The sequence below is a fragment of the Kogia breviceps genome, chromosome 11 (assembly GCF_026419965.1).
Source record: "Kogia breviceps isolate mKogBre1 chromosome 11, mKogBre1 haplotype 1, whole genome shotgun sequence".
In the NCBI taxonomy this organism is placed as follows: Eukaryota; Metazoa; Chordata; class Mammalia; order Artiodactyla; family Physeteridae; genus Kogia; species Kogia breviceps.
Genome location: NC_081320.1, coordinates 13,956,800 through 13,971,362, shown reverse-complemented (window position 1 = coordinate 13,971,362; position 14,563 = coordinate 13,956,800). Strand labels below are relative to the sequence as shown.

Genomic DNA, 14,563 nt, shown 5'->3' with positions numbered 1-14,563 from the left:
GTGAAGTGACTGAAAAAGAACTTCAAAGGTAAAATAACTTATAGGCAGAAATAATAGTTTTTTTTAAAGTGCCCCCAAAGTGATAAAATTACCCTGCAGCACACAGAAGTGATGAGGAGAGGAAACCAATCCACTTAAAGCCAGGGACAAACTTAGTAAGCAGAGGAGGTATAATTAGGAATTTAAAAACTGGAAGTGAACAAAAGCAGAAAGATACAACGTTGTTCCTGGGTTCACAACAATTACCAAAAGTTCCCCTAAAGCATAAGCACAGTTACAAAAATGCTCAGTGTTACATTTGAAATAGGAAACATATCTGGCGGTACTTAACTGCTACAGTACATAAAATGCCTGGTAACTGGAAATATTTCTTCACACAACAAATAACAAATATTTATTGAGATGCTACTATGTGTCCAGACTGTTCTAGGCTCTGGGGCTACAGCAGCGAACAAAACGACCATGTGCCTGCCATTGTGGAGCTGACATTCTGACCACAGATGAGTGAGCAGATAAAAAGATGATTTCTGGGAGTTCCCTGGCGGTCCAGTGGTTAGGACTCTGCACTTTCACTGCCGAGGGTGCGGTTTTGATCCCTGGTCGGGGAACTAAGATCCTGAATGCCATGCTGTGGCCAAAAAAGAAAAAAATGATGATTTCTGAATGTGATAAACCCAGACACTTTGTCCCCCTTGACCACATCACTTCAGTGGGACTCAGTACGTCAGACCCTCTGAAAGGGACCTGGGAGGCATCTTGTCTAGTCATTTTTAAAGTTTATATTAGTGTTTAAAGGGCATCTTTTGTGTGGAGGGGTCACGCTGCAGGGGGCTCCTCAGGGCGGTGAGAGCCTTACCCAGCCATGATCAGAGTCTTGGCCGCAGTTGGGAACACCACTCACAGAAGGCCAGAGCCAGAGGGGACGCAAGAGGCCCTTTCAAGCTGTGCTTCTCACGTGGACCCAAGCAGGATGTTGCCAGGAGTTACATGAGAAGGGGGTCTGTGGTGTGGTTGTCACAGTGGGGAGTACGTCCAGCCCTCTCGCCTGTATTTGCAGTTACGCTTGCACGTGTGCGTGCACGCACATACACGTCCACACCTGCACCTACGTACACGCGTGTGCACGCACACACACACACACACACCCCACCTCTTCTGAAGGGATGGCATAGGTAGGTTTGTCTCCTGTCTCTCAGCCACACCAGATTGGTCTAGGGGAAGAAATCTGAGGCTGGACCAACTGATCGCCTTCACTGGGTGCTTGGCGTCGGGATGCTGAGAGATCGGGCCAATGGGCAGACAGTCAAGAAAGAAGCAGAGCCTGGAAGTGGCTGCGTGATGTCGTTGTCAGCCGCCTGGCGGGGAAGGGCGGCCCCTACTGAGGTTCACAAGCTTTCCTGAGACTCCCCCCCACCCCCCGGCCCCTCTGAAATGCCCTTGTGCAGCCTTAAATAACGGGAAGAGGAGAGTGAGTTTCTACTCCTCACAATGCAGCTGCAGTCACACAATCAAATGGGTTGGGAGAACACTGGGTAAGTAAAGCCACACGAGTTTCCTTACTGTAGGACTTTTCAGAGACTTCAATATGTTCATATACACAGTGACTTTCCAAAGTAGGGCCAAGGTCTGTGATGTTTCCCGAGCTCATGGGATATACCTCACCCGGCTAGTATTCGGAAGGGCACCCTTTGGGGAGTGCTAATCCACGTGCATGTGCTTGCTGTACAGGTGAAGAAATGAAAGCACAGAGAGGGAGAGTCAGTTCCCCAAGGTCACACAGTTGGTTAATTGCAAACAAGCTCGTGGCACCTAAGGCCTCCCAGTGTTCTCCCCACCACGCTCCGGTTGACATGAGGCTTCCTTGGACGGATGATGCATGTGCTGACATTCCTGGACCAAGGTGGGTGGTGGGTACGCGGGTCCCGTGTAGACGTTAGGGAAAGGGTGGGGTTGAGAACTGAAGGTCAGGCCTTGGCGAGAGAAACCCCTGTCTCCCTTGCTCTTGGCTGGTAGCCATGGCTTCGGTGGAGTCTGAGAGCCGACTGAGGGCTTGGGGCTGGGCCCGGCCAGGCGGCCGCCTTTACAGGGCAGCCAGGGGGACGGCTTCAGCTGCCCCAGCCTTCCGTGCCTTCCCTGACCGCAGGCAGACTGAACAAGGGAGGAACTCCGGGCCAGTCCTCGGCAGGGCCCTCCCAGGCAGCCAGCGCCGGGATGACGGGGCTGTAAATCACCCCGCGGACCACAGACCCAGTGCCATCCCCACGGGTTTCCTTTCCGCTTCTTAATCCTCCTCCTCAGACTGGGTAACAAAAAGCAGATTCCTGCTGGGGCCAGCCACGCACCACGGGCTCTCGGAGAATGTGAGCCTGGATTCACCACATCAAGATGCTCTCTCCTCTCACTTTTCCTTTTCCCCTTCTTAGCCTCTGTTAGCTGGAGGACACTCCCTCCTCCTGGCTGGGCTCCCTCGCCCTCCCTGGACCCCACTTCCAGCCAGTGCCCCGTGCCCCGGCCTCGCACCTTGGCTGCCTGCCCAGCGCCGCCCAGGCCTGAGGCTCGCTAGGGCCTGTGGTTAGCAGCCCCTCCAGCCTCGTGGTTTGGCTCCAGCCCGGCTCCCCGAGCCTCCCTTTCAGCAGGAGCAGGCTCTTTGTGGTAGAATAAACACTGCCGATCTGGATTCAAATCGTGGTGCTGCCAACTCGTAGCACTTACCTCTGAGCTGGGGATGTGAGAAGCTCCCTGGCACGTCAGAGGTGCCTGACAGATGTTTTGCTTCAAAAATAAGTGCTTAGCTGTTTGTTCAGGGTTGTTGCAGGAAACAGGAGAGAAGGATCTGGAACTGCGCTATTAGGGGTGTGCTGTGCCCAGTACACGGTTGGCTGTTATTCTCCTGAGTGTTCTGGGTGGACTGGGAGTCCCTGAAGAGCCTCCCCACCAGCTCTGACCGCCCCCAAAGCTGAAGCCCCGGCAGCCCCAGGACCTTTGCATGTCTCCTGTCCCTTCCTGAAGCAAATCATGCCCTCCGGTCAGTTTTCTCATGAGCAACACCAAGTTCAGCTGCCAGAGTGAAGTTTCCGAAGGTCAGGATGGCAAGGAACTGAAAGACGGTCTAACCTAGGGGTTTTCCAGTTCGCCCCATAGCACCCGGGCTCTCACAGCCACCCGGGCTCCACGTTGGAAGCAATACTGTAGACTCTGGGCTGCCCTCTCTCTCTGTGTCCCCTGTACTCTCCCGATCCAAATAGACTAGAACCAAGTTCATCTGTTTTCTGTGTTAGAATTCCCAGGTCAGACTTCATTTCTACTACAGCTGAGGACACTGTCATTTTATAGATGAGAACACTGAGGCCCAGCTGGCAGGGGGATGGGCTGCACCTAGAGTCAGCCTCTTGGCTGCTGGTGTCGTGTCTTGTCTGAAGGGTGTAGGGCAGCAGTCCCCAACCTTTTTGGCACCAGGGCCCGGTTTCGGTTTAGTGGAAGACAGTTTTTCCATGGACCATGGGGGAGGGGATGGTTAAGGCTATAATGCGAGTAGTGGGGAGCGGTGGGGAGAGGTGGGGAGAAGTGGGGAGGGATGGGGAGAGGTGGGGAGGGATGGGGAGAGGTGGGGAGAGGTGGGGAGAGGTGGGGAGGGATGGGGAGAGGTGGGGAGCGATGGGGAGAGGTGGGGAGAGGTGGGGAGCGATGGGGAGAGGTGGGGAGAGGTGGGGAGCGATGGGGAGAGGTGGGGAGAGGTGGGGAGGGGTGGGGAGAGGTGGGGATAGGTGGGGAGCAGTGGGGAGAGGTGGGGATAGGTGGGGAGTGGTGGGGAGAGGTGGGGAGAGGTGGGGAGCGGTGGGGAGAGGTGGGGAGCGGTGGGGAGAGGTGGGGAGAGATGGGGAGCGATGGGGAGCGGTGGGGAGAGGTGGGGAGCGGTGGGGAGAGGTGGGGAGGGATGGGGAGAGGTGGGGATAGGTGGGGAGAGGTGGGGATAGGTGGGGAGAGGTGGGGAGCGGTGGGGAGCTGCAGATGAAGCTTCCCTTGCTTGCCACTCACCTCCTTCTGTGCAGCCCAGTTCCTAACAGGCCTCAGACTGGTACGGGGGTCCCGGGGGTTGGGGACCCCTGGTGTAGGGATAAGGAGGTAAGGATGTCATTCCTGTGGGGAGATAGGGCTGACTCTGATATCCCTCAGAGGTGTGACCTGGGGGACTGTGGTATCAGGACCAGGGGTCCCTGAGTTTCCTCTACAACCCTGCCCATCCCCCAAACCAACAAAATCAGCAGTGGCTTTGAAATGCAGCAAGGTAGGGGTAGGGAGTAAGGGGACAATGTGGCCTCTGGCAGCAGCCAGTCCTGGGTCCAGATGCTGCCTCCATCCCTTACTGAACCTTTCAAGATTCAGTCCCTGCCTGGACCATAGGAGTCCCTCCTGAGTCCCTCCCTGGGCAGCTGCAAGGATCAAGTAAGAGGAGGTGCCATGGGTGCCGGCACCTGGTACAGGTCGGCCTTCTGGAGTCAGGACCAGTAGGGGCTACTTCTGACCATTGGTTGTTTTTCGTTTGTTTGTTTTTTGGCTTTTTAAAAAATTTTATGTATTTAATTTTTATTTTTGGCTGCGTTGGGTCTTTGTTGCTGCGCACGGGCTTTCTCTAGTTGCGGCGAGCAGGGGCTACTCTTCGTTGCAGTGCGCGGGCTTCTCATTGCGGTGGCTTCTCTTGTTGCGGAGCACGGGCTCTAGGCTCGTGGGCTTCAGTAGTTGTGGCGCACGGGCTTAGTTGCTCCGCGGCATGTGGGATCTTCCCGGACCGGGGCACGAACCCGTGTCCTCTAGCGTTGGCAGGCGGATCCGTAACCACTGCGCCACCGGGGAAGCCCTTCTTTTTGTTTGTTTGCTTGTTTATTGAGGTATAGTTGATTTACAATATTATATTAGTTTCAGTTATATAATATAGGGATTCAAAATTTTTGTAGATTATATTCCATTTAAAGTTAGTGTAAAATATTGGCTATAATCCCTGTGCTATACAATATATCCTTTTAGCTTATTTTATTTTTAAAAACATTTACTTATTTATTTATTTATTTGGCTGTGCTGGGTGTTAGCTGCCCTTTATTTTTTTAGTTTAGTTTTTTATATTGGAGTATATCTGATTTACAATGTTGTGTTAGTTTTAGGTGTACAGCAAAGTGATTCCATTTTATATATAGATATATACAGATATCTATTCTTTTTCAGACTCTTTTCCCATACAGGTTATGACAGAGTATTGAGTAGAGCTCCGGTTGCTCTACAGTAGGTCCTTGTTGCTTATCTATTTTAGATATACTAGTGTGTATATGTTAATCCCAACCTCTTAATTTATCCCTCTCCTCCCATTGGTTGTTTCTTTCAGGAGTGACTGGCCATGGGCTCGTCCAAGGACGCTGCTGTGGGCCCTCTTTCCAGTCAAGCTTGAGGAGAAGGTGAGCTCGCCAAGTCCAGCCTCGTCGTCCTCTCTAAGTTGCCACCGGATGCTCAGACCACCACCTCTCAGGACAGGAGCTTGCCTGCCCCCCTCTCGCCCTCCCTGCCCGCCCCCCAACCACTCCACAGTGACTTTGCACTTTGCTCTCTGCCTGGTGGGACGGGGAGAGCAAAGCCTTCCCCTTGCCCGGGCCCGAGGCCCACCGTCTGGCTGCAGAAATTCATTGCCAAAGATTCGACAGAGACACTGAACAAAATGGGGTGAGAAGACCCCATAGTGAAAAGCCACACGGTTGCTCTGTGACGTTTGCTCCTCCTGTTGCCCGGGTCCCATCTCACGCCAAAGACGAGTCAGCAGTTCCGCGAGGAACTCGTGGAAAGGATGGACGTTTGGTGACTGCTGGAAGCGCTTGACCCTCTGACCCGGAACTCCCTTTCTACAGCTGGGCCCCGAGCTGGCTGGACGCAGATAAGCCTTCTGGGGGCTGTGATAGGGGGGCTGGGGGGCGCCCGTGGGGAGTGAGATCCGAGATCCGGCCCCCCTCTCCTTCCCGCTGGCTGCCCAGGCCTCTGACCCTGATTTTCCCATGTTCCCTGGGCCCAGGCTCCTTCTTGGGCCTTAAGCATCATGAGAAGTTAATGGGAGGGTGGGGGCAATACCGACCCCCCCATACCTCACCCCAGGCACTTGCCCCAAGGTGACCCCCAGCCGGTCCAGCCGGCCACTCCTTGCCAGGGGCCCGCCCTCCTGACTGGGCACACATGACGGCACCCCTGCCTGGGGGCTGGCGGTCTGTGATGGTTGTGCAGGGGGGCAGAGGGCAGGAAGGGACCGGGGGAAAGGGCCAGTACGTGGGGAGGCGGGCGCTCACAAGGCCAAAGCTGTTCACATCTGTGCTCAACCATCTGCTTCAAATTGAAGTAAAAGCCCCAACATGTAAAGAAAACACTTGCTTGTGTTGATGGACTCTGTGGGCGACCAGGACTTTGGCCGGTCAGTTGGAGAGGGTTGTGGGGGGAGGGAGAGGTTGAGAACCCTTCAGGAAGTGAGCAGTGTGTGTGTGTGTGTAAGAGGGTGGGGCCCTCGCCATGGCCTCGGCCTGGACTAGTGACCAGGAGGCCAGGTCAGGAACATGTGAGGAGCGTTCTGGGCTTTGTGCCTCATTTACTCCATACTGTGAGTTGATACGGTGGGGACTGAATTTTTAATCCCATTGTACAGATGAGGAACCTGAGGCAGGGAGGAGACAGGGCCTGGCGGTGACAGAAACAGTTCTCACATCAGGGCGGCCTCGCTCCACTGCCTGTAATCTTAGCGCCTCTCCAGCCCCGTAGGCCAGCTCCTGCCCGAAGTCTTTGTGTGGCCTTGGCCTAAGACGGGGCAATAATGGTTCAGTGGGGATGGGGGAGGGTTAATAAGAGAAGAACAAGGAAAGGACTGTCAGGGCAGAGGGCTGTGTAGGAGGGGCAGGGCTGCCCAAGGAGAGGGGAGGTGATGAGGGAAGGAGGCTGTACCCTTGCAGAATACACACGTGTCCCATGGTCCTGCCCACTGTCACCCTCTCTTGTCTACTCCCGGGCTCCTGGGCTGGGGCTGCAGTGTCTGCACCTCCTCTTGCACCAGTGTTTCCCAGACACGGCTCTGGCCAAGGACTGAGCTATGTGGGCCGGTCCTGGATCTGGGGCAGAAGCAGAGGCCACAGGCTGCTCATGGAGGTCCTCAGAGCAACAGTGCCCTGGAAAGAGGCCAGGCAGAGTGGGCTTGGAATGGGGAGGGTGGGGAGGTGGTCAGTCACCCCAGGCCTGTAGGCGCAGATGACGGACTCACTCTGGTGTCCCTCTGAGCCTCTGAGTAACACTGGTGGCATTTCCTAGGGAAGCAGGAAATGTGGACCAACCTGCATCAAACTTGTTGACATAAGAGGACCCCGTTACTCATGGTTTGGGGAGATACCCCCATCCTGCTGACACGGGAGCAGACCCGTGGCCTTTCTACCCAGAAACAATAATGGTCTCTACTCCCCACCCCTCTCCTGCTCATGGCGTTCATTACGTATTTCCGTTCCATTCTGAAGCATCTATTGATCACCAGCTGCATAGCAGACTCTAAGCTGGGTATCGGGAGTAGAGAGATGGACCCCGTGCAGTGTCTTCACGGAGCTCAGAGTTCTGAACAGAAGGTGGGACGGACAGATAGACAAGCAAATAACTGTGATACAGTTGGATGACTAAGGGGTTGTTGGAAGTTTCAGGCAAGAAAAAGGTAACTCTCTCTGGGGAGGTATCATGAAGGGCTTTCCTAGAAAGGAGCTATGTGAGTTGGGTCATGAAGGATGAATAGAAGTTTTCTGAGCAGAGGAAAAGAAGGACTTTCTATGCAGAGAAGTATTCAGCCCTCGAAAGAGAGGAGATTTTAAAATACTGACATAAAGTATTAATACCAAAGTTCCATCTCTAGAAATTCTGCTATATTGGTCTGGAGTGTGGTCTGGGCATTTAGGGTTTTTAAAAGCTCCCCAAGTGATTCCAAGGTGCAGGCAAGGTTGAGAGCTACTGGTTGAAATGGCCTGAGATCTCTGACAAAAAAGTGATTTAGAATCACTGATATGGGATACAGGCTGTGCCAGAAATGTACAGGGATGTGTGTGTGTGTGTGTGTGTGTGTGTGTGTATACAAATAGACAAGCTAATAATTGTGATACCGTCAGACGATGGCATGAATGTATGCGCACAGGTATGTGTGTATATGATTGAAAGTCCATGCTTTTCTTTCCTTTTCCAGCTTCTCTCCCGATACAGCAGCTTGTGTTCTTGTGCACACACATGTACACACACACACACTCCTTCTTGTGTGCGTATGCACACCCAGATGCCCACTATGTACATTCCCAGGGAAGGGAAATCCATTTCACATGGATTCAGATTTCATCAGCAGCCTTCTCAACAGTTTGTGTAAACAACCGTGCAAGAAGGCCCTCACCAAAATAAAAGTTATGAAGAGCCACCCTCACGGGGCCTTGACAACGCCTGTCCTGGTCCAGCCGAGCGTGTGGTCACAGGGCCCCTGCAGATCTGTTCGCTCACACACCCTCTGTGCCCCGTTGTTTGCTCTGGGTCTTGGCTCCACACGCCGGGGATGGCTCATCAGCCACCAGCCACAGAGGGAGGGTGTCCGTGTTGGAGGCCGTATGTGTACACACGTGTCTGCACCTCTGGTGCATGCCTGGTTCCTGCAGCATGCTTGCTTCCTGCTCTCCAAAGGACAAACCCACAAAGAATGGCTCTGCGAGTCATAGATCTCCCCAGCTCAAGACCGATCCTTCCAAGATTCTTCAAAAACTCCATGCACACGGGCTGCCCGCTGCTTCCTGGTTCCGGCCTTGGACAATGCCAGAAGAGAGGTGTAAATTCTGGGGAGGGCCTTCCACGCGTCCCTGGGCCCCTTTTTGGTCTCACAGCGTGGCCAGGGCCCCGGTGGATTCTGTCTCCCCACACTGTCCTTCCTCCCGGCCCCATGGCCCGCTGTGCTGTCCTGGACCTCCTCCTTCCCCCGCCCCCCTGCACCTCACCTTGTCCTGTGCTGTCCTATTTCTTTTCTTGATCCCTGCCACCCATCTCCCCTTCCTTCCAAGCCAGTGAGAGGCAGGAGCCGGCAGGTCTCAGGGGCTGGGAACTGGGTAGCAGAGCCGTGAGCAGGGACTGTGTAGGGAGCTGAGGTGCAGACAGGGCTCCTCTGTGCCCGAGATACAGGGCAGAGGCCTGGGTACCGCTAACTAGGCTTAGCCGTACTGTAAGGCAGCCAGGGCAGGCCTGCTAGGGGGCTGGAGCAGGGGTTGCACTTGCTTCCCGCCTTCCATGCTACTTCCTGGGCTCAGAGGGACTGTTGCCAGCAGCCCGGCTGACAAAGAGCCTGGCCTTCTCAAAGCAAGACTCAGACATCTCCAAGTGTTTCCTTCAGCCGATTTGTGTTGCCATTGTCCCTCTGTCTCTCTGCCACCTGCACAGCTGCTTTCTGTTTCCAGGCTCCAGGAGGACAGGGAGGCATGGAGGAGACCCTGCCTAGGCGAGGGGTGGAGAGGAGGGGGCGGCTGGCTTCGCCCTTTGCCCCAGGGTCCTCACCTTCCCACGGGTCCCCTCTGGTCCCCTGGGCCCCAGACAAGCTATGTCTGCCTCCCTGAAGCCAGGCACTCCAAGGAACTTGGATTTATAAATAACGACTTTGTTTTACGGCTATGCGGGCATGTGTCTAATCTCCAGATGGCGCTATGAATCCCTAGAGGGCAAAGATTAGGTCAGATACATCTCCAAATCCTTGAAAAGGCCTTGCAAAATGCATATATTGGTTTCTTTGTTGAATGAATGGATAAAATTGAAAAATATGGTAAGTCACGCATGTATTTTCTTCCTTCCGCAAATAACTACCAAGCAGCTAATTTATTCAAGACCCCGAGAGACTCGGACACAGGCCTTTGCCAAGGCTTCAAAGAGGCTCAAAGGGAGAAGGTCCAGAGCAGAGTGGAGCCCAGGCTTGGGGCTTTTTGCTCTCTCTGTGGCTGAACCTTTGAGAACTGTGCTCCTGCAAAGAGGAGAGCTTCATAGCACCTGCACCTGGCATGCAGTAGGTGCCTAATAAATATTTGTTGAAGGTGTGTGGATGCATGAATGAACGCTGCCCCACCCTCATGCCCCTCCTCAGACATCTCTAATCAATGGTGGCTCTTTTTCTCTCGGGTCCCTGAAGCTGCCTGAGTTCAGGACAGTGCTTCAGGCAGTCACTATTAATCCATTGAAGAGACGCGCTCTCTTGGCCATCTTGGTCTCAGGGCCATCCTGGAGTAAGTGGTAGGTCGGGACACCCTCAGAGCAGCCTCTTGGGGCACCATCAGGATGATATGACTGAGGATACGTTAGGAGGTCACCTTCCTTATGCCCATAAGGCCGTGCGGCCACCTCCTGGCTGGGCTCCCGCTTTCTGATCTGTTCCCTGCTGCCCCTTCCTCCTGCTGATGGAGGGGGTTCCTGAAGTTCCTGCCCTGGGCCCCATCGCCTCCGGGCAAAGTCCAGTCTCCTTAGCTACCTATAGGACTGGTCACGGATGGTCACTTCCCCTCCTCCAGTGACTCCAATGCCACCCCAGACTCAGTGACCCCCAGTTTGGGCATCCAAGGATGCTGGCTGAATCCTATCCCCAGGTGTTAACAGCCCCTCTTTCTTTTTTTTTTTTTTTTTTTTTGCGGTACACAGGCCTCTCACTGTTGTGGCCTCTCCCGTTGCGGAGCACAGGCTCCGGACGCACAGGCTCAGCGGCCATGGCTCACGGGACCAGCCGCTCCACGGTATGTGGGATCTTCCCAGAGCAGGGCTCGAACCCATGTCCCCTGCATCGGCAGGCGGACTCTCAACCACTGCACCACCAGGGAAGCCTGCCCCTCTTTCTTAATCATGTCTCCGTTCCCTTTCCTCTGGCTGCCCACAAAACAAGATTCTTTCTGGACCCTCATGTTTACTGCGATGGAAACAGTTCCTGTTTAACCTAACTTTCCTCTGTATCGCATCCACCCAGGCCCCTGGTTCCCTAGGGGAAATCTAGGTTTCTCAATCCCAGAACCTGGACAGGCAGAGAGGCCCTGCTTAACCCAACAGCAATGGCCTGGGTACATGTCCTCCTATCCTAAGGACACGTCTTTCCTGTTCATATATATTAATTAGAACATCACTTCGCCGCCCCATCTTCATTGAGAAGCCAGCATTGCCCCAGATCTCTGAGGATTCTTGAGAGGCTTCCATCCCCATGGGATTTGCTTTGATCTAATTATCGCTCTCTCAGTCGCCTCCTATGGCTGATCCCTTCTCTTTACTCTGCTTTAGTTCAAGGGAACACAGCCACTTTCCCTTGATTTCCCCAACACATCACTCACACAAGGCAGTTGTGCATAGAGGAATTATTTTTCTCCTTCCTGATGATTTTTTAAAATGTTTACACTCACAAAAACCCAAATAAGACCTTGCCTTTTTCTTCCCAATTTATTTAGCTGATTTCATGTATTTTTGACAGGTTCATCATGTTTCCGGCAGTTATAAATATTTTCCCCTCTGGCTTCACTCTCTGACGGTACATTTCTGAGCTCTGACTCACCGAAGTTGTCCCACAGCTGGGGCTTGAATCCAGTCTTTTCTCTTCAATTTAACATCTCCCTACCCAGCCCCAGGCCACCACCGAATCCCAGCCCGAAAACAGGAGACTATAAAATACTACGCCCAGTGGAAAGGTCACAAGCAAATATGACAGCTGGCCGGGCCTCTCACCCACACTCAGCTGAGCAGGCATCCAGGGTCTTGCCTCTGGGAGGAGGGATGCATGACCTGGAGAGATGCACATTCCTTTCCCCAGGCTCTCCTGTAACCAAGGGCAGCTGGCTGGTAATACCATGGCAGGAGGGGACAGGACAGAGCCTGCCCCCTCCCCCAAGAGGCAACAGGGCCCTGAACTTAGCCTCGTGCCAAACCCATACCCCAAACCACATTCAAAGCCATCTGGCCCACAGACAACATGCGTTCCTCCTCCGGGATTTCATTTCCATCCCCACAACCAGAAGTTTCTAGAGAATTTTCCTCTTGCAGGCACACATATGCATGCAACTCACACATTTTTTTTTTTTTTTTTTTTTAATAAAGAACTCAAAACCCTTCCAAGTCCCAGGAAATAAATTTCTATTTTTGGAGAAGAAAATAGAACAAAAAAAAATCAAGCTTCGGGTATGCTTTGGGATAGCTATGCTATGCTTTATTTTCTAAATAAAAATCAGGACAAAGGGTTTGACAAAGATTTTAGTGCCTCCTTCAGGTGTGAGAGGCAGCTTAGGAAGTCAAATGTTGTAACTTCAGGGGCAGCTCTAAGATTAACAGGGGGACTTCCCTGGTGGGGCAGGGATTAAGAATCCATCTACCAATGCAGGGGACATGGGTTCCATCCCTGGTCCAGGAAGATCCCATATGCCGCGGAGCAACTAAGCCCGTGCGCAACGACTACTGAGCCCACGTGCTGCAACTACTGAAGCCCGTGCGCCTAGAGTCCGTGCTCCGCAACAAGAGAAGCCACCGCGATGAGAAGCCTGCGCACTGCAACAAAGAGTAGCCCCCGCTCGCCGCAACTAGAGAAAGCCCGCGCACAGCAACGAAGACCCAACTCAGCCCAAAATAAATTGAAAAAAAAAAAAGAAGATGAATAGGTTTTCTAAGAACAAAGTGTTCAGTGATCCTCTCCACTGGGAACCATAGCTAATATTTCCCCTTCATAAAGGCTCTGAAAGTCCTGCACAAGGATAGCCCATTTAAATGTTTTTACATTTATATTTTATTGAGTGAAAGATTCTTTAAATTCTATCGTGCTTTACAATTTTCAAAAGGTTTACACACATGATTTCATATAATCCCATAACAACCCTTTAAAAATATATATTTAATTAAAAATTATTTATTTCAAATTTTTTTTAATTAAAAAAATTTTTTATTAAAAAAAATTAATCCCCTACCCCTGTACTGCCCCTCCATTTAAATTTGAGGACACAGTGTCTCCCAAAGTTGTTCAAGCACTCACTCTTTTTTTTTTTTTTTTTTTTTTTTGCGGTATGCGGGCCTCTCACTGTTGTGGCCTCTCCCATTGCGGAGCACAGGCTCCGGACGCGCAGGCTCAGCGGCCATGGCTCACGGGCCCAGCCGCTCCGCGGCACGTGGGATCTTCCCGGACCGGGTCACGAACCCGCGTCCCCTGCATCGGCAGGCGGATTCTCAACCACTGCGCCACCAGGGAAGCCCGAGCACTCACTCTTTAAAAAAATTTTTCTATCGTGGTAAAATGTATCACATAATATTTATCATTTAAATCATTTTAAGTACACAATTCTGTGGCATTAAATATAGTCACAATGTTGTGTAAACATCACCACTATCTATACCCCAAACTGTTTCATCATCCCCAACAAAAACTCTCTACCCTTTCAGCAATAACTCCCCTTTTCCTGCCTCTCCCACTACACCCCTGGTAAAGTCAAGTCCACTTTCCATCTCTGTGAATTTGCCTATTCTTAGTACCTCATATAAGTGGAATCATATGAGATTTGTCCTTCTGTGTCTGGCTTATTTCACTAAGCATACGATTTTCAAGGTCTATCCATGCTGAAGCGTGTATCAGAACTTCATTCTTTTTTTATGGCTGAATAATGGTCCGTTCTATGTGCGTGCTACATTTGGTTTACCCGTTCATCTGCTGATGCAGGGCATTTATTCTTTATTTCATGCCCCAATCTCTCGCTGGACACCATGTGGGGAGGTCCATGGAACACAGTCTGGGGGCTGCTGGTTAATGGGGATTCTGGATAGGCCAGGATTTCCTTGCCCACGTGGCTGCCCCAGGCGCTGCCAGAGGCGCTCTGATGGGCTCAGTCTCAAAACTGAAGGCAGAGGCTGAAGCCCCAAGAGGTGAAGCTGTCGTGGAAGGACCCGGGAGGGCGGATCAGTGATCAGCACGGGGAGCGGGGGGGAAAGCCAGGAAGAGCCCTGTTCTCCAACCCTCACAGGATGGTGGCTGTGCTGAGGAGACCTGCTCGGATGACTGACAGCTCCGTGCTGGTGACATCTGTCAGGGCGGCCCCTCCCTTGGCTTTGATGACAGCACTGGACCAGAGCCAAGCCTGCGGGAGGCCCCGGCCCCCTTTTGGCAGCCTCACAGGTGCACCCCGTCCTGCTCCTCAGGGAGCTGGACGGGCTATTCCGAACCATCGCCCCTCCCTGCCCTTCCCGTCAGCACTTCCCACGGGGCAGATCTGCTGGGGCAAAGTGCGTACCCTCTGGGCTCACCCCCCTCCAGAGGGCCTTCTGCTGTGCGTTCTTCTCCCAAGCTCAGGGATCTGGGAAACGCAAGGGAGGAAACACCCAGAGCCAAGCCCCTTGTGACTGGGGGAGAACGCGGTCCTCTGGGAACCTGGGGGCCTGGGGACCAGCTTGGCCAGAACTTCAACTCCCCCGTGTGACCTGTCTTGAGTAGACAAGCAGACAGTGGCTCTGTGACCTCCAAGGTCCCTCGCAGCTGATTTCCATCCTGGGTTCCACACTGCCTGGT

At 52.9% G+C, this 14,563-nt stretch overlaps 1 protein-coding gene across 4 annotated transcripts in view; it reads left to right on the top strand.

Annotated features, from left to right (window-relative positions):
• Nucleotides 1-6,394, top strand: part of ATOH8 (atonal bHLH transcription factor 8) — a 34,846-nt gene extending 28,452 nt beyond the window's left edge. For 3 of the 4 annotated variants that reach the window (XR_010835384.1, XR_010835380.1, XM_059079019.2), the window contains one exon: nucleotides 5,375-6,394. Coding sequence is in view for 1 of the 4 variants with exons in the window: in XM_059079019.2 (XP_058935002.1) it covers nucleotides 5,375-5,380 (6 nt within the window). In the remaining 3 variants the exon portion in view is untranslated. Of the gene's footprint in view, nucleotides 1-1,728; nucleotides 1,901-5,374 lie in introns of all 4 variants that reach the window. The other variant, XR_010835381.1, reaches the window with a different exon arrangement.
• The last annotated feature ends 8,169 nt before the right edge of the window (nucleotides 6,395-14,563 follow it).